This window comes from Eretmochelys imbricata, chromosome 7 (assembly GCF_965152235.1).
Source record: "Eretmochelys imbricata isolate rEreImb1 chromosome 7, rEreImb1.hap1, whole genome shotgun sequence".
Lineage (NCBI taxonomy): Eukaryota > Metazoa > Chordata > Testudines > Cheloniidae > Eretmochelys > Eretmochelys imbricata.
The window spans coordinates 72538870-72562492 of NC_135578.1; the positions used below are offsets into that span (position 1 = coordinate 72538870).

Genomic DNA, 23623 nt, shown 5'->3' on the forward strand with positions numbered 1-23623 from the left:
TGCTGATGCAAAAGGAGATAAGACATTGGCCAGTGATTTTAACCACAACATGTTATTTGCTAACAAACCAGACAGTCAGAAGACTCAAAGATGGGAAGGTAAAAAGCCACAAAGGATACAGAGATGCTTAGAGAGAGACAGACCACAGTGAACAGTTGCCATATACATAGAATCAAGAGTCTGACATACATATATTGTATGATATGTTAGCGAGGCAAGTGAAAGGATATAGTGCTGAAAGTAGTTAGCCTATGGGAAGGAGGATTTCCCTACTATGGTGTCTACTAACGTTTCAGTGTGTACTCCTGGAATTCTCACGTTCACACTAGTAGTCCTGAAATTGATTAATTGGCTTCATTTTCACCCTATAAGAGAAACAAGACAAGAAAATGGACTAATTTCAAACAGATTGTATATAACAGGAAAACACAGATTACCAAAGTTGATCCTCACATTAAAAATAGGACATAAGACGATAGGGACTATAGGTGATACAGAAGGTTAGTGAGTTATCCTTTCCCCTTTAAGAATCATACACATTCCTATTCTAGCTCAACTTCCTAGTGAAATTTAGTTTGGTGATTCTTAGCCTAATCTCCATTTAAGTTTGTCATAAAACCACTGAATCATGCAGCATTGAGCCAGAGAGACCCAGGACTAGAGTATAGGGTCCTTTGTGCAGCAGCATGGAGGTGCACTGATAGAATGGTGGGTGTGGGGAAGATCCAGAAATATAACTCCGACGGTGGTGCAGGTAAAGCTTAAAAGTGCATCAGGAGACTTTTTTAAAGAGCCTTGCACATGACTTGCTTACCTATGCTTAGCTAAAGACTATGTTCGTCTTTCATTTTCATGAGAACAAAAAGGTACATAAAATATACATATGATAGATGGTGAGAAAAACCCTGGACCAGCTAAGGATTCTAGGGTTAGTTGGTTTGTGTCTGGACTTTACCTCTCCACTGGCTTTTATGGCTTCTGCTGGGGGCTCTTCTGCATCAGCTGGTTCTGTAGGGTGCTCTGGGTGAGATAACTCATCCTGCAGGATATACACAATACAATTACCCTTATTGCAGCATGGTGTATTGGCCAGTTAATTTTAAAGAGGCTATTCAAACAGACTTTGCAAAATGGAGTCAAATATTTCATATGTGGAGAAAACAACAGGTTTGCCCTATGGCATATACAGCTCTGATTCAGTTTTCTGTATTTGCACTGTGACAAAGTTCCTCCTCTGCCTTGGTGGGTCTTGCACTTTTTGGCGGATTTGCTCACCTCAGAGGTTCACGGCAACCCTCAGTTTGGCCTCTTCTACTAGAGGCTCAAACCTGCCATTCACTCAGCTAACCTCATCACTGGCCAGCATGGGGGAAACGGAGAACAATCTGCAGTGTCTATTGTCCCACCTAGTGGGTCGGGGACAGGCCAGATCCCTTTCCAAATAAGACCTTCCCTTCTCGTGTTGCTTACAGACCAGGTCAGCTCCTCCCGTGTCCAATCAGGGGATGGGGGAACCCAGGCCCACCCTCTACACTGGCTTCCAGTCCAGGGCCCTGTGGATAGCAGCTGTCTACAGTATCCCCTGTATCAGCTGCATGACAGCTACAACTCCCTGGGCTACTTCCCTATGGCCTCCCCCAAGCACCTTCTTTATCCTCACTGCAGGATCTTCCTCCTGAAGTCTGATCACACTTGTACTCCTCAGTCCTCCAGCAGCACGCCTTCTCACTCCCTGTTCCTTGCATGCCCTCCCCCATCCCCCTACTAACTAATGGGATTTCCTTTTTAAACCAGGTGTCCTGATTAGTCTGCCTGCCATAACCGATTCTAGTATGTTCTTAATTGGCTACAGGTGTCTTAATTAGCTTGCCTGTCTTAATTGGTTCTAGCAGGTTCCTGATTGCTCTACTGCGGCCCCTGCTCTGGTCACTCAGGGAACAGAAAACTATTCATCCAGTGGCCAGTATATTTGCCTTTTACCAGACTCCTGTACCCCACTGGTCTGGGTCTGTCACAGCACCTTGAAGTGTTTTAAGTCTGTCTGTCTGTTCGGGAGCAGGGCTGTGAAAGGATTTGAACTAGAAGTTCTTACAGAATGAGAGACACCCTACTTTCTCCTTCTTGGAGACTGTCTTTTTTTGTTAAGTAGTTTTCTTTAATCTAAAATGGAACATTGGCTCTTTGAACGTGGGAAACATAGCAGGTACAGATGAATTTCATTTTCACTTGCAGGAAGGGAGATTCTACACTGATTTTCCCCAGATTATCTACCTCACACTAGCCACTCATTCCATAAGGAGGATAATGTTCATCTGATAGCTCCCAAAATGCTCAAGTGGCTTCATATGAAGAAATTCACATCTATGTATCTATTTGACAAAGGATTAAATATTATCAATTCTCATTTTACTGCCAGAATCCATTTCAAAGTTGGTGCAAGACTTCAGTGAGGAAATGGAAAATCAAGCTATATATTTGTTATGAGGCTCACTCCTCCTTTATGCTCATTCTTTTAGTGGGTAGCATTGTCCCTGCAGTGTGCGAGTAGCACCTATTTATGGAGGTGAGAGGTAAAGGAATATGTCAAACACTGAACCCTGCAGGTTCCTCAACTCATTTGGCACCTATGTTTCTGCCTCTGAGCACACACACTTCTCCTTCACTCTAGGCAGCTGGACACTACACCCAGAGCAGTTCACAAACCAGGGGAAGATAGCATTCCTCTGCCTAAGTTACATGTGGGGCTCAATTCAGTAGGCGTGATTGGATCAGGCCCCTCAAGCAAGTTCATATAAAACAGCCAGGTGCAGGGAGGAAGCAGCAACTCCCTTGTAACTTTTAGCTCAGCATCTAGGTTCTCACATGAGATGTGTGAGACCCCCAGTTCAAGTTCTCCCTTCTCCTGAGCAGGAGGAGGGGTTTGAACAGGGCTCTCCCACCTCTCAAGTGAGCGTTCTAATCATTGGGCTATAGGATAGTCTGATGTGGGGCTCCCCTCAGTCTTTCCTGGTGAAGCTTGTACTTGCACTCTGGATAAATCATTAAAGTCAGAGGAGCAGGGGGATTGGATCCCAGGTCTCCTATGTCCCAGGTGAGTGCTCTAATGACTCAGGTTCTTAAAAGAAGAATTTTAATTAAAGAAAAGGTAAAAGAATCACCTCTGTAAAATCAGGATGGTAAATACCTTACAGAGTAATCAGATTCAAAACATAGAGAATCCCTCTAGGAAAAACCTTAAGTTGCAAAAAGACACAAAAACAGGAATGTACATTCCATCCAGCACAGCTTATTTTACCAGCCATTAAACAAAAGAAAACCTAATGCATTTTCTAGCTAGATTACTTACTAACTTAATAGGAGTTGGAAGGCTTGCATTTCTGATCTGTTCCCGGCAAAAGCATCACACAGACAGACAGAACCCTTTGTCCCCCCCCCTCCAGATTTGAAAGTATCTTGTCCCCTCATTGGTCATTTTGGGTCAGGTGCCAGTGAGGTTATCTTAGCTTCTTAACCCTTTAGAGGTGAAAGGGTTTTGCCTCTGGCCAGGAGGGATTTTATAGCACGGTATATAGAAAGGTGGTTACTCTTCCCTTTATATTTATGACCATGCCCTCTGGGGAGAGGATAAGGAACAAACAACCTGTGACAGTCGAGGAGTCACATTGCTTAATGCACTACTGGAAAGCGCTCAGATACCGTGGTGATGAGCACAGTATAAAAACCAGTATAGAATAGAATTGAGAAATAGCAGCCCTTCAGCCTGTTTCTCCTCCATTGGTTATGCTGCTATCCTGGTGAGTTCAGATGGAAATCTCACAGTAAAATCAGAGTTGCCATAAATAATCAGCCCATTATGAAAGAAGTGTGGTCCACGTACAGGACTAAAAATTAGGAACTCCTAACCACTAGTCTCAGCTCCAATAATGATTCCCACTATAGCCTTGGGCTATTCATTTAATCTCTCTGCTCATCTGTAAAAATGAGGATTATAGTACTAAACTGTGTCACACACAGGGGCATTCTTGTTCTGAAACTTAATTAGAGCTTATATGTAAAGTGCTAAGTATTGAAGTCATTAAGTCCTCTGACACCTGCCAGGGATATGTCCATAACTTACTATAACATTTTGCAACGTAAAAAGCATGAGCATCAGCTGAGGATCTGACCCTCAGTATTTGTAAAGTGTCAGATAGAGGCCAAACTTATGACGCCAACCCTACAATTGGATGCACACAGGCAGATCTGATTGCAGGATTGGGATCTGTGTTTGTAAAGTAATTGGCATGCCTTTGGCGCCATATAAAAAATAAACAGCAGTACATTTTATAACTGAACAATGTACAAAAAGTATAAATAGCCTGAAACTGTATTTTCAAAGTGTTTCATATTATTTTAAACTTGTTTAGGACCAGTATTTTCTTTCTTTCTTGCCTATTTTTTAGTTGCCTCATGTGCCTTACTTAATTCATACAGATTGTTACTTTTCTTTTTATTACACAAAATCAGTTGCAATTGGTTCAGCAGTAGTCCAGTCTCCCCATGTGTGGCCTTCAATGGGTTTACAGAATCCATGCTGATTTGTGGAGGTGAAATAATGGCTCTGGAGACAGCCTGGGAGTTAAACCTAGCGCCTACTGTCAGAGAAACAAACAGAGGCCATTTGTGTGAGTGTGTGAACAAGCAGAAAGGGCAACTTACTGCAGTCAGAAACCTCTCTTGTAGAGGACTGCTCTGCTCTTCTCATGAAGAGGGTTGCAGCTTTTTTGACTCTACAGATAATGTTTTTTTTTTTTTTAAAAAGGAATTCCTGCTTTGGGGTCATTCACAGGAAACAGTGTCTGAGCGTGACAGTGGATGTAAGAATCCATATTCATCCATTTTACTAGTTACTGGTCCTCTAAAATGTGCTTTTAGCTAAGACTCCATTAAAGAATAATGTAACTGCCTCATCAATCTGTTTCTAGAAGGGACAGGAAACAAGTGTCTTGAGAATTTTTCTAAACCAACATGGCAGGAACCAACACAATTACAAGATAAAGAAGTGACAGGTTGTGTTAAGGTTTTCACCTCACCGTCTTTTTCCCCACTTACTTCCCTCCAGTTTGCCTGTCCAGGATAGAGAATATTGGATGAGACAGGGCTGCAGTCTGCAATCTGGCATTTGTTGGCTGGGAGTTAAGGCTGCTAGCTGATAAACCTAATTTAAGGCTTTTTTAAAAGTAGGCAATATGATCTACAGAGGTCTGCATACAGAACAAAGAGCTAGCAACTGGTGGGTACCAATCCCAGCTGTACCACACATTTGCTGTGTGACATTGGGGAAGATGTATAGGGTAAAATCCTGCCTCTATTAAAGTCAATGAGAATTTTGCCATTGATTTCAATGCAGCCAGGATTTCACGCTGTGTTAAAATCAGGATAATAATATATCCCTACTGCACAATAGTGTTACAGTGATTAATTAACTAATATTTGTACGGCACACTGTATCTTAAATGTTAAGCACAGGGGGGTTTTAATGTATTTTAAATTGTCATATACTTTGTACTAATATGGAACTTTCCTCTCAGGATTTCAGAGCCCTTTATAAATATTAACAAAGTAAATCTCACTCCTGTGACATAAGAAATGGGAAAATTGAGGCACACAGACTTGTACAAGATCATAGAGCAAGTCTGTGGCTGACCTGGGAAAAGAACCAAAATCTCCCAACTCTTAGTCCTCTGCTTTTTGGCCATAAGACTGTCCTTTCCCCCATACAATATGGGCTTTGTATATATGTTTTACTGTTATATTCTCTCTCAAGAGAGATTTCAGAGTAGCAGCCGTGTTAGTCTGTATTGGCAAAAAGAAAAGGAGTACTTGTGGCACTTTAGAGACTTAAATTTGTTAGTCTCTAAGGTGCCACAAGTATTCCTTTTCTCTCAAGAGAGTGAGAGAGAGGATCTCCCAGAGAACAGGGCTAATTGAATGAAGGCGTTGCAGCTCTAGATTGGCTCCAATACCCTCAATAGGCCTTTCATGTCTACATCTCTGGCTCCCTGGCAATGCAGCTCCAATGGAGTCAAGATGCAGAGAGGCTCTCGGGCCTCCAAAAAGAGGGATTCCACAACATTGAGGAGACGCCACAGAAAAGTTAATGAAACCTCTCTATCTTTTAGGCATATTCACCAGGGGATGTTTAAAGGGAGAATATACATCTCTTGCAGACCTTGCTTAAGGGCGTACAGAAAATGTTGAAAATGATTAATTTACTCTTGTCCATATCATTTACATTTCATTGTGACTGGTAAAGTGACAGATTTTCTCATGCATTACCAGAAGGTTTTTCCATTAATTGAATCATCAGTTTGGCTCAACTGGCAAATAATAAAGTCCAAAGATTTTCTCTTTGTGTTTCCCTATTTCTCCAGAGAAGTAAAAAAAAATGCTTACATTCATTTTAATGGAGGTCATCTGTTACATTTTAAAATTTGACATTTTTATACATGGCATTTATTTTACAGGTGAGTTTAATGTTATTTATTTTGTGTTTAGACTTTGCTACATCAAAGTTCTTTATAGTAATGCTTGTGCCATAGAGTGGTGGGATCTGTGGTGGACTACAGGTTATAAGTAAAGTAATAAAGGCACAAAAGGTTTATGCTACCTTATAATGGCTTTGATTGGTAGGTGGAACACTTCCTGGCTTTTGAATCAAATCTCTTTGGTCAATTCACTTCAGCTAGGGAGAAGACCTGGTTTTTAACTCCCCAGGGACCATAGCAGGTGTAATTCAGGGGACATGGATTTTCAGGTACCTACTGAATATTCTTAAAATCTCAGAATGTACATTCAAGCATTAGGGGCATACCCAGGTCATTTTGATATTTGTATGTCAAATGTCCTTTAGACAGCAAAGGGGCTAAAGTCTCTGTAGTATGATTCAGATACAATAAGAATTTCCTGCTGTCTTTATGGTTCATTCCACTATGGGCCCAATCCTGAGAGGTGCTGACCATTTGAAATCCCTCTGAAATGGAACTCTGCCTGAGAAAGTGACTAAGTCTTAAAATTGATACCTTTATTTTAAATTACCATTTTAAACACCTCTTTTCAGACATCAACATTTTCCCTAAATTCTCCTCTGGCTAGAGATCACTCATACAAAATGGCATTTGTTGGAATTGGAGAAAAATTGGGTTTTTAATGCCATACTAGTTTAAAAATTTTAAATGGTGACACTATCCCCTCCATAATACCAGACACCTTCCTGAGCCTTAATAATAATTGATAGGTTTCAGAGTAGCAGCCGTGTTAGTCTGTATTCGCAAAAAGAAAAGGAGGACTTGTGGCACCTTAGAGACTAACCAATTTATTTGAGCATAAACTTTCGTGAGCTACAGCTCACTTCATCGAATGATAATTGATGATGCATTGCTTTCTGTAGCTGGAAAGGCAGCAAATTCAGTGGAAAGCAGGATTGTTTTGTTTTATTTTTGTTTAAAGCTGTGAACCTGAAGAGGTACATTGGTGACCTGGTCTGCTACAAGGTTAATAAATGATAAGGGTACACCAGCTTGCCAGGGGGTAGGCAGAGACTCAGCACACTATGGAGTTAATGTCTTCAGATTCTGAAGCACAGGTGATACTTCTTGGAGAGAACTCCTCCGCTCATGATTTTAGAGGTTAGATATGTTGATAAATTCTGCAGACTTATTCAGTTGGAATGGTTCAGGCTGAATGCGCCCTAAATGATGCCAACATTTCTGACGGAAAGAGCAATCAGAGCCAGACATTAGCAGAAAACACCTGCATACCGTGCACAGATTACAGTGCATGGCTTTTCTACCTTTTAATATGCAGTTTACTTTTATAGGATCAACTCTTGATGTGCTTACTCAGTTTTCATTCACTCTGCAGCCAGACAAACTCCCATTGGCTTCAGTGGGACTGCTCTTATGAATAAGGACTGCCAAATGGGTTCCTATGATGCAATCTTTTCTCATGTGATTTCTCAGAGTATTACCATTTAACGTGCAAAATTAAAGTTTCACCAGTTTCACTCAGCCACGTTGCACATCGTGTACATCTTATGCGGTTTATGGGATGATAAGACATTAATTTGCCCACTCCCATTTTTTGGGTGTGGGAGTGTTCTAATAAAGTTTGCGGATGATACAAAGCTGGGAGGTATTGCCAACTTAGAGAAGGACCGGGATATCATACAGGAGGATCTGGATGACCTTGTAAACTGGTGTAAGGTTATGCATTTAGGGATTAATAACAAGAATTTTAGTTATAAGCTGGGGACGCATCATTTAGAAGTAACAGAGGAGGAGAAGGCCTCGGAGTATTGGTCGATCATAGGATGACTATGAGCCGCCAATGTGATATGGCCGTGAAAAAAGCTAATGTGGTCTTGGGATGCATCAGGAGAGGTATTTCCAGTAGAGATAAGGAGGTTTTAATACCGTTATACAAGTATAACTGGTGAGACCTCACCTGGAATACTGTGTGCAGTTCTGGTGTCCCATGTTTTAGAAGGATGAATTCAAACTGGAACAGGTACAGAGAAGGGCTACTAGGATGATCCGAGGAATGGAAAACTTGTCTTATGAAAGGAGACTCATGGCTTGTTTAGCCTAACTAAAAGAAGGTTGAGGGGAGATATGATTGCTCTCTATAAATATATCAGAGGGATAAATACCGGAGAGGGAGAGGAATTATTTAAGCTCAGTACCAGTGTGGACACAAGAACAAATGGATATAAATTGGCCACCAGGAAGTTTAGACTTGAAATTAGACGAAGGTTTCTAACCATCAAAGGAGTGAAGTTTTGGAATAGCCTTCCAAGGGAAGCAGTGGGGGCAAAAGATCTATCTGGCTTTAAGATTAAATTTGATAAGTTTATGGAGGAGATGGTATGATGGGATAACATGATTTTGGTAATTAAATATTCATGGTAAATAGGCCTAATGGCCTGTGATGGGATGTTAGATGGGGTGGGATCTGAGTTACCCAGGGAAGAATTTTCTGTAGTATCTGGCTGGTGAATCATGCTCATATGCTCAGGGTTTAAGCTGATCGCCATATTTGGGGTCAGGAAGGAATTTTCCTCCAGGGCAGATTGGAAGGGGCCCTGGAGGTTTTTCACCTTCCTCTGTAGCATGGGGCACGGGTCACTTCCTGGAGGATTCTCTGCTCCTTGAAGTCTTTAAACCACGATTTGAGGACTTCAGTAGCTCAGACATAGGTGAGAGGTTTTTCGCAAGAGTGGGTAGGTGAAATTCTGTGGCCTGCGTTGTGCAGGAGGTCAGACTAGATGATCATGGTAGTCCTTTCTGACCTTAGTATCTATGAATCTATAATTTATTAAACCAGACATTTAATAAGAATGAGACAAAGAAAATACTATATATGTGCAATCTCTCCCAGTTAAAGCTTATTTTAATTTTAGTACAATCTTAATTTTCCATGCCATATTGAGAAATAGCATGAGATAAATCCTTAGTCTATCATAAAGCACATATACAAAGGGGAACCGGTTCCAGTTGTGCATTCAATCTAATTGTGATATCTTTAAGTTCCATGTCCTTCCCCATAACATGCCCCTGATGCAGACAGTAGTTCCACCACATCAGAGGCCTTCTATAGATTCTTATATGCTTTTATGATGGTTGAATTTCACCCTAACTGAATACACTTAGCAAACAGATATTCTGCTCTTAATTCTCCCAGTGGAACCCCATTAATGACAATGAGAGTTGTTTTGGGGAGCAGATTTTGGCCCATTTATGTGAAGTATTTCTGATTCTCCTCCCTATTCCTTTTTCAAAATGTGCAAGCTTTAAGAAAGGAAATGTCTAATGAATCAGTAGAATACGGATGTGTTAGCTCAAACAGATAAAATAATTATGGGATCCAACAGTAAGTTAAATGCAGAGTGGTTGCAAAGAATTGAAAATTACCAGAATAATTTGTGAAGTGACATAAAAGAAGAACAAGACCACTTTAAAATCACAGAGCCTCGAACTGACAACTAGACCATATCACACCTGACAAGAAAAATGGATGAAATGGGGAGGGGAGAACAACAGTAAAATATTAGCTACTGGGAAATTCTTCCAACCCCTGAGGGACATTTAACAAGTATGTATGTGTGTGTGTATTCTTGCTTGCTTTTGATCACATGCTGAGAGTCTGCAATGCAGCAAGCTTTGTGCAGAGTCATGCAGATGAAAAGTTCATCCCTGCTCTCAGACAAGGTTACTTAGAGGAGGTCAACTTTCTAAAAAAACCACTGAAATCCACCCAATGGAGTGATGAGTAATGTACAATATCGATAGGCCTCATTCACAAAAGCTTTGCATTAAACATGACCTGCACACCAAAAATAATGCCTTTTTTTTTTACTTTGTATTTAGAAAAGCTCCTGAATAATACAAAGAAGTAACAGATTTATTGACCGTTACTTAGCGGAGACTAAGTAAAGGAGAGCAGAGAGATGAAAAAGACTGACTCAGCGATATCAATGAATTTGGACAAGACCAATTCCAGTGGAATCTTTCTACTCAGAAATGTGCAGAGCACGACCTTGTGATCACAAACACAATCTTCAGACAAAGCAACAAGTACAAAACAATTTGGCAACACTCCCTCTCAAAACAGTGGCACCTCCTAGACTATGTCATTGTAAGAACACAGGATCTAAGAGATGTCCAAGTCACCTGTATCATGAGAGGAGCCGACAATTGCTGGACTGACCACCACCTGGTGAGGTCAGTCACATCCATCAGGATTGCACCAAAACATAGAAAGCAATCCAAATCATACAGATGGCAATACAACATCCAAAGACTTCAATACTCAGTGCACCAAGAGAACTTCCAATCTCCTCAGTGAAAAACTGGCTATCTGCACATCTGAAAATGACAGCACAAGTGTCGCAGAAGACTGGGAAGTCCTAAAACAGATCATTCATGAGGTTTGCAAGGAATCCGTTGGCCTTGCTACCTGCTGCCATCAGGACTAGTTTGACAGCAACAACACTGAGATTACAGTCCTTTTGGACCAGAAGAGAAAAGCTTTCTGCGACTGGCAAAACCAACCACTATCCAGTCAGAAGCAGAGCTCTTGCCATCAGCTCAAAGCTGAAGTTCAAAGGAGGATCCGAGAAATCAAAAATAAATGGTGGAAGGACAAAGCAAAAGAAATCCAAACATTCGCTGACAGACATGATATGCAAAGCTTTTTGTGTGAGACAAAGACCCTGTATGGACCAAGCTCATGTGGCCTTACACCTCTGAGATCCAAAGATGGTAGTACCCTTTTTAAAGATATTGAATCCATCCAAGAGCACTGGAAGGAACACTACCAAAAGCTTCTAAATTGAGAATCAACTGTAACTGTCGATACCATCGACTCCATCCCTCAGCACCTAATCTAGGAAACTCTTGCCAACTCATCAACACCTGAGGAGGTCTGCAAAGCAATGAGACCAATGAAGAACAATAAAGCACCAGGTCCTGATGGCATACCAGCTGAAGTACTGAAAGTGTGTGTGTGTGTGGGGGGGAACACTGACTAACAAGCTTCACTCGCTGCTCTTCAAAAATCTGGCACACTGAAGAAATTCCTGCTGATTTACCTAATGCTAAGATCATCACCATTTTCAAAAAGGGAGACAGGGCCATCTCTGGCAACTATCGAGGCATTGCCCTCCTCTCCAGTGCTGGGAAGATTCTTGCTAGAATCTTATTGAATCGCCTGCTCCCTCTTGCAGAGGAAGTACTTCCAGAGTCCCAGTGTGGCTTCAGACCATCATGAGACGCAACCGACATGATTTTCGCAGCCAGGCAGATCCAGGAAAAATGTCAAGAACAACACCAGGAGCTGTATATGTCCTTTATCGATCTGACCAAAGCCTTTGACTCTGTCAACCATGAGGCTCTGTGGAAAATTATGTCAAAGTTTGGCTGCCCAAGCAAATTTGTCACCATTGTAAGACTCTTCCATGACCAGATGACTGCCTCCATCCTGTGCAGTGGTTCTATCTCTGAGACCTTTGTCATCCAAACTGGCATAAAACAAGGTTGAGTACTGGGCCCCACTCTTTTCCCCATTTTCTTAGTAGCTATGAAAACATTAACCCAAGACTGTCTACCACAGGGCATTGGCATCCAATATCGGATTAACAGCAACTTCTTCAACATTTCTCATCTCCATGCCAGAACTAAAGTAATATCAACCACAATAACCAAACTTCAGTACGCAGATGATTTTGCTGTTGTTGCACACTCAAAAGGAGGATCTTCAAACAGCCCTTAATTGCTTCTTTGAAGCTTATAAAAGCCTAGGGCTAGTTCTGAACATTGGCAAAACAAAAGTTCTCCACCAACCAGTCCCTGGTCAATCATCAGAGGAAGGAAGATCTATATCGACAAAGAAGAACTGGAAAATGTATAATACTTCGCCTGTCTTGGCAGCCATCTCTCACAGAGGGCAGTCACAGATGTTGAGATTCAGCACAGAATTTGCTGTGCCAGCCTTGCCTTTGGCAGACTGTCTCGCCGGGTGTTCAACAACCACAACATCAGAACACACACTAGACTGTTAGTTTATAAAGTGGTGGTAACCCCAACTCTCCTCTACAGCTGAGAGACTTGGGTTACCTACAGAAAACACCTGAAAAACCTGGAACGCCAGCACCAGCACTTTCTTCAGAAGATCCTCAACATAAAGTGGGAGGATCATCGCGCTAACGTCGGTGTCCTCACAGAGGCCAACATCTTCAGTATCAAGGCCCTGATTATCCAGCACCAGCTGAGGTGGAGCGGGCAGTGTGTGCGCACGCCTAATGTACGCTTACCAAAACAACAACTATATGCCCAACTCACCAAAGGAGAAAGGAAATGGGGAGGCCAAAAGAAATGCTTTAAAGACCCCCTCAAGATAAACATCAGGAGATGTAGCATCAACACCACACACTGGGAGACAGCAGCCCAGGATAGGGACAATTGGTGAAGACTTGTCAGAGAGGGAATGTCTACTTTTAAGGAAAATCGGCTTGCCCTGGTCGCAGAAAACGCCAGAAAAGAAAGGAAAGACAACTGTCACACAGCAATTGTGGTCTAACCCTGTCTTCCAACACCACCTGTAATGTCTGCCAACGAGCCTGTGGCTCAAGAATCGGATTTCTCAGTCACCGAAGGACCCATGAAAAATAAAACCTGTGAAAGATCATCCTCGACCTTAAGGGATCGCCGACGATTCAGTGCTCTCAACAACTTGTAAGTGTTGCTATTTTTCCTTCTCCAAGCTTGTGTATTTTAGGGTTGAGTTGGTATTAACAGTTAACATTAAGAAATAGATTGAAATAACTATTTTAGTGGCTGAAAGAGTTATTCTGAGAAAATGGAAATCTGCAGTTCCTTCCTCAAACACTACTGCATTCATGGAAAAAAAATCTCTGTCTAATAGAAATGCTTGGAAAAAATATGAGGATGTCTACTCACACATGAAACTACTGCAGACATTTTTGCATTATATATTATTCCCCAATCCTCATAAGTTATGTTCTCACTTATTTAGTTGCTTTAATAACTGATGCCCTACATCACCGCTAGAGGTTCAGGTTTTTTCTTTCGTTGTTTTTGTTTTTTTCCAAGTTTTACAAATAATGAATGTTGAATTTTGTTATTTATGTGGTATTTCTATCTTGTGCATGTATTTACATACGTTTTGCTTCATGGTGTCTTTATATTTTTTTAAAAAAACAATGAAAATAAAGTTTTAAAACATAAACTTCAATACCAGGAAAGGGTCTGAACCAAAGCCTTAGATCCAAGGATGCCTCCTCCAAATTCTGTAGAAGCTTGATATCTGGGTCCAGATCTGGGTATAAATATTGTAGCTAATTCTTATCTCTAGCTGGCTAAAATAATCTCTAGATCTGAATACCAACACCCTTTGGGGTGGTTCAGATTTTAATCTGAACTCTGACTTTATGGAATCTTTAATCAACACACAACAAACTTTAGGGCCTTTCATGATTCTAAAACCTGTAGCAGTTTGGAGTATAGTGAACATTTGGTTCCAAGGCCTGTATTTTTTACAAATATGAACTGACTCATTCTCAAAACACCCTTGTGACACTGGAAAATATTATTATTACGTCTACTTTAAAAAAAGGGGGGAAATTAATGCAGAGAGCTTGTCTGATTTGCATTAAGCTGTAACAGGAACAGATATCACAACCTGGGGTTAGAACTCAGAAGTTCCTGGCTCCCAATCCTATGATCAGAACTTTAGTCCTCAGCTTTCTCTCTAAAGAAATATAGATAGTTTTATGAGAAAATAGATACGCTATGCTGGAGAATGATATGGCTAAGTATTGATCACCTGAGTCTCTAAGCATATAGATGAAGATTTTCAGAAGTGACTGATGACTTTGGCTGCCTCAATTTTTGGAGCTCCAACTGAGGACGCTTTAAAGGGGCCCAATTTTTAGAGGGTAGGTGCTTAGCACTTTGTGACAATCAGGCCCCTTTAAAGTATCCCAAGTTGAGTATCCAAAAGTTGAGGCAGCCAACGTCACTAGTCAGTTTTGAAAATCTTGGTCATGGTGCCTAGAATATAAGGTCTCTAAGCAATGCGCAGATGAACACTGTGCCTGTACTAACCTATATTACATAGCAAAATATGAGGTGGTATTAACTCACTATACCTCTATTAAATCATCACATTAAATATAGCATTATATCTGATATCACAGCAGGGTTGTCCGAGTAAATACATAGGTGATCTCAACTGTAAATAATAAACTGAGCCTCAGAAACCTACCCAGGTGTTCGAGGAAGTATAATGCAAAACAAGCCTCTTATTTCCTGTAGGTCTCTGAAAAAACGAACATACCTTTTTTACAATCCCAGTAGTGGTTACAATGTTCTCTGCTCCTTCTACAGTCTGTTTTGCCACTGTGTTCACGCTGGCCACAACAGCTTCACCCACCACATTGGCCTGCTCTTTGGTTTTCTCCGCAACTAAAGGTTCAAGAAAAAGTAGAGTCCGTGAATTAAGTTCAAAATCAGTCTTTGTTTAACTGGATAACAGCATAGCAGGGTAACACAGCAATATTTTGCCCCGTGCTATCTGTTATTTGGACTTTCTGTACGTAGAATACATCCAAACCGTTTAATTTTAAAGTGCATTGGGGCTAATTCTCACACATGCTGCTTACCTCAAGAATAGGTGGGTATTGCAACCTGGCAACCTTTAGAGAAGGGGCAGATCACAAAACAAACCTACTCCAAGAAGCAGTAGCACAAAAATAGAAAAAAACGTCATCTTGCCCATTGTAGACTGTCAAACTGGACTGCCCTTCTGTAACCCCTTTCCATCTAGCTAAATCCTCCCTATAAGCCCCTTCTAGAGGATTAACAGAGCTGGCTGAAGAAAGGTGATTCTGTTTCACAGAAGATTTCTCAAAATTTGGTTCTGTTCCAAATTAGAATGAAAACCAAAAATTTCAAAATTTGCACTGAAAGCAAGAGTGCAGTCCATCTGGTCAGCAGCCATGGAGCCAGGGACCCTGGATGTGGTGGGGTCATAAACTCTAAGACAGCCTGCCAGGCAGGCTGCCAAGGAGTTGGGTGGGTGAGCTGGGAGAAAACCAAGCAGGTTTCCAAATTAATGTTATCAAAATCAAACTGTCTTCACAGAATATTTTGATTTCAGTGATTCTGCAAAGTCTGTTGAAAAATGTTTTGTCGGAATTTTTCTGACTAGATCTACTGATGAAACCCTTCCGGTCTGCTTCCAGCACTGAAAATTGCCCCAGCCTACAACACTGCCCAATGACAAGCCTCCTTGACCCATCCAGCAGCAGAACACTCTTACTCTCAGACATGCTGAGCAGAATATTGAAGCCTCTGTGAGGCCTTTCCTGTGTTACTTGCTTTAGGAGTCCCAGCATGCAGAGCATTTCCATCACCAAAGAATCATTCTGTGAACCATGGTACTTGGGCTTCTAAAGTGTAAAAGAAAACTCCTCTTGCTTCATGTCAGTCGGAATTATATTCTTATCCATTTTTACAACAGTGAGCTATCGATTTACACAAATCTGTAGGGACTGTACTCTCACCTGAACTCACGCCGTGCACAACCCCCTCCTTGGTTTTCGTACCTGGAAAAGGAAACATAGGCTCCATCAACATCATCCCCTATGGGAAGACCTCTCTGGTTTCTGCATGCAGACCACTTGAGTTCTGATAGAGCGTGGTCCTAAACTGCAGGGTCCTTGAGTAGTTCTCAATAAGGGCCAAATCCTACTCTCACTGAAGTCCATGGGAGCTTTTCCGTTGGAAGTTGGATAGCTCCAATTAGTTTTACTGGCATATGTATTATCTGGAGGTGCCTGGACAATTAACCTGCACTTTTTACACATTTCAGTAATATCTTTACAATGAAAAACTGGTTGATTTAACAGTGCAGTTAAACCCATGTTAGATTAACTAATTATGCAAAAGAAACCAAAAAAGAACTTACCATAAAGAAATGCCAGAAGTTTACTTTTTTCATGCTTTCAAACACTGAGCTACATTTCCTGTCTCTTCCCCTACTTCCCAGCAGGAGATCCAGGCTCAGCACTTGTTAAGGCCCTGATTTCATACAGTCAGTGGAAGTTTTTAATATGTAAGGAGTACAGGATTGGGCTCAGAGAGATACAGGTTGCCAGTCACTGTCATGGTGATGATGACAGCGCAGGTATTTCTAAAAAATATTTATTTATTTTCACAGTAAAGAATATATAATGTATTTAGCAGCCCAATGCTGTGAGGTATTGAAGTCAATGGGAGTTGAGGGGACTGGCTCCTAAGGAACAACAACAAATAATTGCGGTTTTCCTTTAAGCCTGAAACTACTTGCTCAACAGACCTCATTGTATTGGTGTACTGCAGCATGCTCAGTACCTCAGATCACTAGGAGACTGGAACACATGACTTATGAGGAGAGGCTGAGGGAACTGGGATTGTTTATTCTGCAGAAGGGAAGAATGAAGGGGGATTTGATAGCTGCTTTCAACTACCTGAGAGGTGGTTCCAAAGAGGATGGATCTAGACTGTTCTCAGTGGTAGCTGATGACAGAACAAGGAGTAATGGTCTCAAATTGCAGTGGGGGAGGTTTAGGTTGGGTATTAGGAAAAACTTTTTCACTAGGAGGGTGGTGAAGCACTGGAATGCATTACCTAGGGAGGTGGTGGAATCTCCTTCCTTAGATATTTTTAAGGTCAGGCTTGACAAAGCCCTGGCTGGGATGATTTAGTTGGGGATTGGTCCTGCTTTGAGCAGGGGGTTGGACTAGATGACCTCCTGAGGTCCCTGTCAACCCTGATATTCTATGATCACTTACAGTATGTTTACACTGCAGCTTGGAGCGTGCCTCTTAGCCTGGGTAAGCAAACGCGCTACCTCTGCTCAACCTAGTGCACTAAAAATAGTAGTGTGGCCGTTGCAACATGGCAGGGCTGTGTACAAGCCTGCCCAGCCCCTAGTTATGAGTTTGGGGTGCGAACCCCATCTGCCGTCTATGCAGCAATGTCCACACTGCTATTTTTAGTGCACTAGCTTGAGCAGAGCTGGCATGTGTCTGCCTGCCTGGGCTGGGCAGCATGCTCCCAGCTGCAGTGTAGACATCCCCTAGTGCTGAGATTTTCAACCTTTTTTCAAAATTTCAAATGAAGGTGCAGACCCCTTTGGAAATCTTAGACGTAGCCTGCAGACCCTCAGGGGTCCGCAGACCACAGGTTGAAACCCACTGCCCTAGTGGCTGGAAGCCTCTGCAATAGCTAGATTCGGTTTCATGTTAAAAACCATCCCTATTGTAACTCCATTGACTTTAATAATGAATTTTCCCTAAAAACCGTTTTTCATCTTATTAAAAATCATTTAAATCCACAAATCTTCTCTTTACTTTTTCACACTCATGTCATAAAAATGGACAGTTTTTATGGCCAAATTACAAAACACTGTAAATAGTGATGCAGAAGCACCCAGATCATTAGCTACAGCAGCACTGATTCAATAATTGTGGGTGGGTGAGGTGGGGAAAATGAATTGCAGACGATGCCCAGCACTCATGACAAGCCTAGAAGGAAGGCAGAACAAGTGTACTGCTGTGATAACAACTAACCCAGCCCAGTTCTCTCCTGTCTGATTGACATTTGTAATGTACTGTTAAACATAACAGAGCTCTGTGTAGCTCAAAAGCTCGTCTCACCAACAGAAGTTGGTCTAATATAAGATATTACCTCTCCTACCTTGTCTCTCTAATATCCTGGGACTGACACGGTTATAGCACTACATACAAACAACAGATCATTTTTGTAATGTTTGTTAAGGTCATCTAGACTCGAATATAAGGAAGATGCCTTACTACTTAACAACCTAACATTCTACTTCACCCTTAAATGACTGTACAGTCATGTAGAGGAGAATAAATTTTTGATTAATGTAGCAGAATGGATTAACAGGACTATGCATGATATGCCAGTATCCGAAAGCCAGAGAATATGGCACTGTGGTTGTAATACTCTCTATAATCATGTAACATCAAACAACAGTGAGCAGAACAGGTCTGCATTGCATAAACGCTCACAATAATTAATGAGGCGCTGGTATGTGCCCAGTGCACCAAATTCTATTCTAATATAGTCTTGCTTTAATGTTCATTATTCCTACAAATACCCAATGCATCAAGCTGTACCATTCCAAAAGAGCACTGCTTAATGCTTATTTGTCCTACAATGCACCAGTGACAGCCATTCAAACATAGCTCTGCTTTAATGCTTATAAAAATGTAAGTTCTTAAATATCCGGAAATCAGCTGGTTTAATTAGCTGAATTCATGTATTCGTTATCTTTGCATTACTTCAATGAACAAACAAACAAAACCAAGAATTGTAATGAGTTACTCTTATCTCAATCATTACATTTGTTTTTTGCCAGGACTCTTCACAAATAGCTATGGTTTTTCTTCTTTTTTCTAATAGAAAATAATTCCTAAGAAGAGGGAACCTGGGAAAACAAAAATATCTGAATGCAATTAAAGACCGAAGCAGAAGCAACAGCAGCAAAAAAGCCCCTCGGCACTGCAGCTCGTACACAGCTTGTTAGGTTCTTTTCATTTTTTTTTCAATGCACTCAAGACCACACCCAATGACTCAGACTTCAGCTCTCATAACGCACTCTATGAAATCTAATCTTCCAGCACATGTCACTTGCTGGCAAGGGTATCTGTTGAACTGAAAAGCATTCCATTGAAGCTGTCAAGTTGCAGTTACTTTTGAACCTTTGCTTGCAGCTTGTTTGCATACAGTCACACGTTCATACCTTCCCTGCCAAAAAGGAATAAGAAATGAATACTGTATAGAAAATCTACCATTGGGAAATGAGACCCCAATAAGAAGTTTTGTATTTTAAATAGGTACACTGTAGTGATAGTGAAGCACTGTGCACTAAGGACAGGCATGTATTCAGACAGGAATAACACATGACAGGGGGTGTACAGCTCCTGTACGAGGTATTAGATCTGGTCTTTTCATCTGTAAAGGTCAATGCGTTGGGTATCTTGTGACTGATGCATGAGACCAGATATTTTGGGCATGCCAGAACTGCATTCTTTATTGAGAGCTACTGGATTGGATTATCTAGTATTTCTAGTATTTACGTAATACTGAATATAATTTTGTGTTTATGATTGTGATCTTTCTCTATTGCTTGTTGTCCTGTGTGCCTTACAACCCAATATTGCATCAGATTCTCTGCTAGTGTAAATTGATATAGTTCCATTGACTTCACTGGAGTTTATACCTATTTACACCAACTAAGAATTTGTCCCAGTGTTGCTGCTGATAATGCAGCAACTGCAGGAATCCACTGCAACTATTATGGTCTCAGTGACAGCAGTAGCATGGACAGGAGATCTTGTTTTTATTGAGTGAGGGAATTTGAAAAGAAACCCAGTGCCATGAACAAAGTGCCATGAGATCTTTCTTTCCCACCTGGGTAACCACATCCATAGGCAGAGAGGACCCCATTTGAATGACTGACTGTAATGGCAGCATCTCTTACCAATGCAGACCCCACAACCTCAAACTGCATTGCAGTGTTAGCACAGGGTAGTGGAACCCCCACCCCCAGGCATTGATATGGGTTGTGAATTGAAACTTTCTGGCCCAGAGATCAGAGTGAAGATACCAGCAGAACTATTATGACCCTATAGGCTTCAGGAAGCCGTATGCTGCAGTAGATGTCACAGAACTAGCCATTTTATCTCAAGCTGCAGTGACTCATCAATACTGGTACTGATGTCTGGTCAACTGTAATCCTCAGGAGGACTCAGAGATCCCATCAGTGCAATGAAATGCTGGCTTTTGATTCATTAGCAGAGTTATGTAAGAAGTTGACTCAAAACAAGACATCCACCCCACCCACTACTATCCTTTTTCTGACATCCAGAAAAGACTTTCACATCTCTGAGTGGTTCCAACTACACAGCAGATTCAGAGTCAGAGTTCAAATTCCTTCATGCAGTGTCTTAACAGCAACCTAACTGTAGTAGGTTATGGAAAGAGGGAAAAGTACTGATCGAGCATTTTAATGTAATTGGGCATTTTGATTAGCCTTTCATGGGCATATAGCTAGGGAGCGTAGGGCAGCAAACAGGTTCTGGCCACTGCAATGATAATGGGTGGTACACATGCACATAACTGGCATCCACCTCTTTTGCTCATTTAAACCAAATTCTGAGAGATCTTAATTATCTGGATTTTAGCATCCCCATTCTGTGAAATCCTGGGTACCCTGAAAAGGGCTAATCATGCTCTGGCATGCAGTATGCACTCACCACCATGGAGGATCAGGCCCTTAATGAGCAAAGCATCACACAATGCATCATAAAAAAGATGGAGAGCATTTTATAATGCATTGTGTGATGCTCTACTGACAAAAATGTTTATTTGCCTGATATAGTTAAAAAATTATCCATGCTCCTCAAAGTCAGGCTCTAATGGACTCTTCATTCAGCTTTTTAGGTTTAAAAGAAGGCTTTCAAAAAGTTTTTGAAATGGTTAAATACATAAGATGATGGCAGAACATTCCGCACTTTGTCTCATGACTGTGCAAAAAATGCAAAGCAAATCCAAGGCCTGGTATGATATTTGGGAAAATATTTATAAAAATGCTAAGTATTCTGGTCTGACCTTGCTCTGATCACCTAGAAAGAAGGAATTGGGTACAATAGCAATCCCCACATTTGACAGCTGGGTGTCATGTTGTATTTGTCATTTTTACTTACTTATTTTTAGAGATCCTGTAATGTTAAACTTTTGCTTGTGGTTCAGCTTCAGATTAAAATGTGAATTGGTTATATATTGCTAGATAATGGCAGGGCTGTAGCTCACGAAAGCTTATGCTCAAATAAATTGGTTAGCCTCTAAGGTGCCACAAGTACTCCTTTTCTTTCTGTACTACATCAGTAATTGTCTAAATCTGGGGATGAAGATTTGCTACAAATGTGGTTTCTGATTCCACTGAATTTTGAAAATGCAGCTCTGTAACTACAGTAAGGTTTTTAAAGTGGTGATACTCTATGTATAAGGCAGTGATAATGGAATCAAGAGCCTTTTCTATTTAAAAATTACAGCTTACCCACAGCCAGCACATACAATAGCAATCCTCCCTTCTGAGGACAATGGGATAATGTAAGAATGTAAGACTACACACAGAGTGTTATACCAACCCACTGGTTTTGTCCACCAGTATCATACATGCACCTCCATCAGACAGTGCAGATACCAGGTTTCAAAGGCAGCTTTGAAATGATTACTGTAGGGTTTATGGAAATGGAGAGAATTCATTATACAATGGATGTTTCCAGGAAGGGCACAACTTGTGTCATGATCCAGCACCTAGCCATTGGACAACACTGATAACTAGTATCAGAGGGATATCCGTGTTAGTCTGTATCCACAAAAATAATGAGGAGTCCGGTGGCACCTTAAAGACTAACAGATTTATTTAGGCATAAGATTTCGTGGGTAAAAATCCCACTTCTTCAGATGCCTGGAGTGAAAATTACAGATGCAGGCATAAGTATATATTGGCACTTGAAGAGAAGGGAGTTACCTTACAAGTGAGGTAAGGTAAGGTAAGTCCCTTCTCTTCATGTGCCAATATATACTTATGCCTGCATCTGTAATTTTCACTCCAGGCATCTGAAGAAGTGGGGTTTTTACCCATGAAAGGTTATGCCCAAATCAACACTGATAACTGTCTCTTTGCAAACCAAGTAAAGGATTTTTGCATGGAGAATGTAAAGGGTTATAGAGCATAAGGAGGAGGATCTCAGAATAAAATGACATGAGAGTGGGGAAACAGGTGATTTGTACTAGCCTAACTTAATAAACAGAATCACTCTGTATGCCCTTAATAACCTCAGTCACTGCACCTTTGGAGGTGAAAGAGAGATTGCCAGTAGCCAAATGTTTGGAGAGTAAGTGACCTACCCTGAAAGCAAAGAGGGAATAATAATTGTAATATGCACCTTCCATCAGAGGATCTCAAAGTGCTTTCTGAACATTGCATTAATTCATATGTAGCAATCCTGCCTGCCTCCCTCCCCCCACCCTGGGAAGTAGGTAAGTATCTCTGTTTTACAGATGGGGAAACTGAGGCATGGAAGGTTTGGACACCCCAAGATTACACAGTGAGACTGTGGCAGAGGTGGAGATGGGATGCAGATCTCCTGCCTTTCAGTCCCATGTTTTAATCACTATCCAGTACTTCTTGCTTTCTGGAAGATAATTTATGTTACATTTCAGGCTCAATTGTATATTAAAAATAGTTGTCTCTTACCTACATACATCACACCCTCTTTGGTCTTCTCTGCAGCCTCAGTCACTCCCTGTTTGGTCTTTTCTGCTGCAGCCACCACACCTTCTTTAGCAATGGAGAAACCTTTCTTAAAGACATCCATTTTTGATTGCTTGCTTTGGTACTAGCTGCAGGATCTGATTCAAAGATGATGGTGAAAAGCACCTCAGTGCACACTGACCTCACTACGCAATCTTACCCTTCTGTGGCTGTTCAGTGTCTCTCTGTGTCTTAATCTCTCGCTATCTTTTGCTCTTATTCCTCTGCTGGATGAAGGCAGTGTGGTAAACTACACAGCCTTTGCCAGCTCTTATTGATGAGATGCACTGCAGTGTAGCCAATGCCTGTGAATAGCTGATGCTGAAATATTAATGACACAGATCTTCATGGCAAGGTTTTGGATAAGAAGAAAGATGGGAGGGAAAAGGAGGTGGTAGGTTGAGGGACTTTTTGGAATATGTCCAGATTATTAAAGCTTTTAAGATCCGCTGCAGTGCTCTCACTCAAGGACACTCTGCAGATGCTCTCATTTGGAGAGGGAGGTTTTTAGCAACCAAGCGTCAGGGAATTGGTGTTTTAAAAGCATAAATCTCTGAGGATATGGTGGAGAGAGCAAATGGGAACTAGTGCAGGCTCCTCAAAGCTGAAAAATAGATATAGCTGGTATTCCTAACAAAACAAACAAGGTCAGGTGTCTTTTGCTAGCAGT

General features: G+C 41.3%; 1 protein-coding gene across 1 annotated transcript; it reads right to left on the minus strand.

The window, feature by feature from the left end:
* Nucleotides 1-344: 344 nt before the first annotated feature.
* SNCG (synuclein gamma) lies at nucleotides 345-23017 on the minus strand. The gene is made up of 5 exons (XM_077822839.1): nucleotides 22897-23017; nucleotides 16124-16165; nucleotides 14896-15023; nucleotides 956-1039; nucleotides 345-365 (listed from the first exon to the last, which is right to left on the minus strand). Exons 1-5 carry the CDS (start codon nucleotides 23015-23017, stop codon nucleotides 345-347), a joined length of 396 nt encoding a protein of 131 aa, XP_077678965.1.
* Nucleotides 23018-23623: the final 606 nt, after the last annotated feature.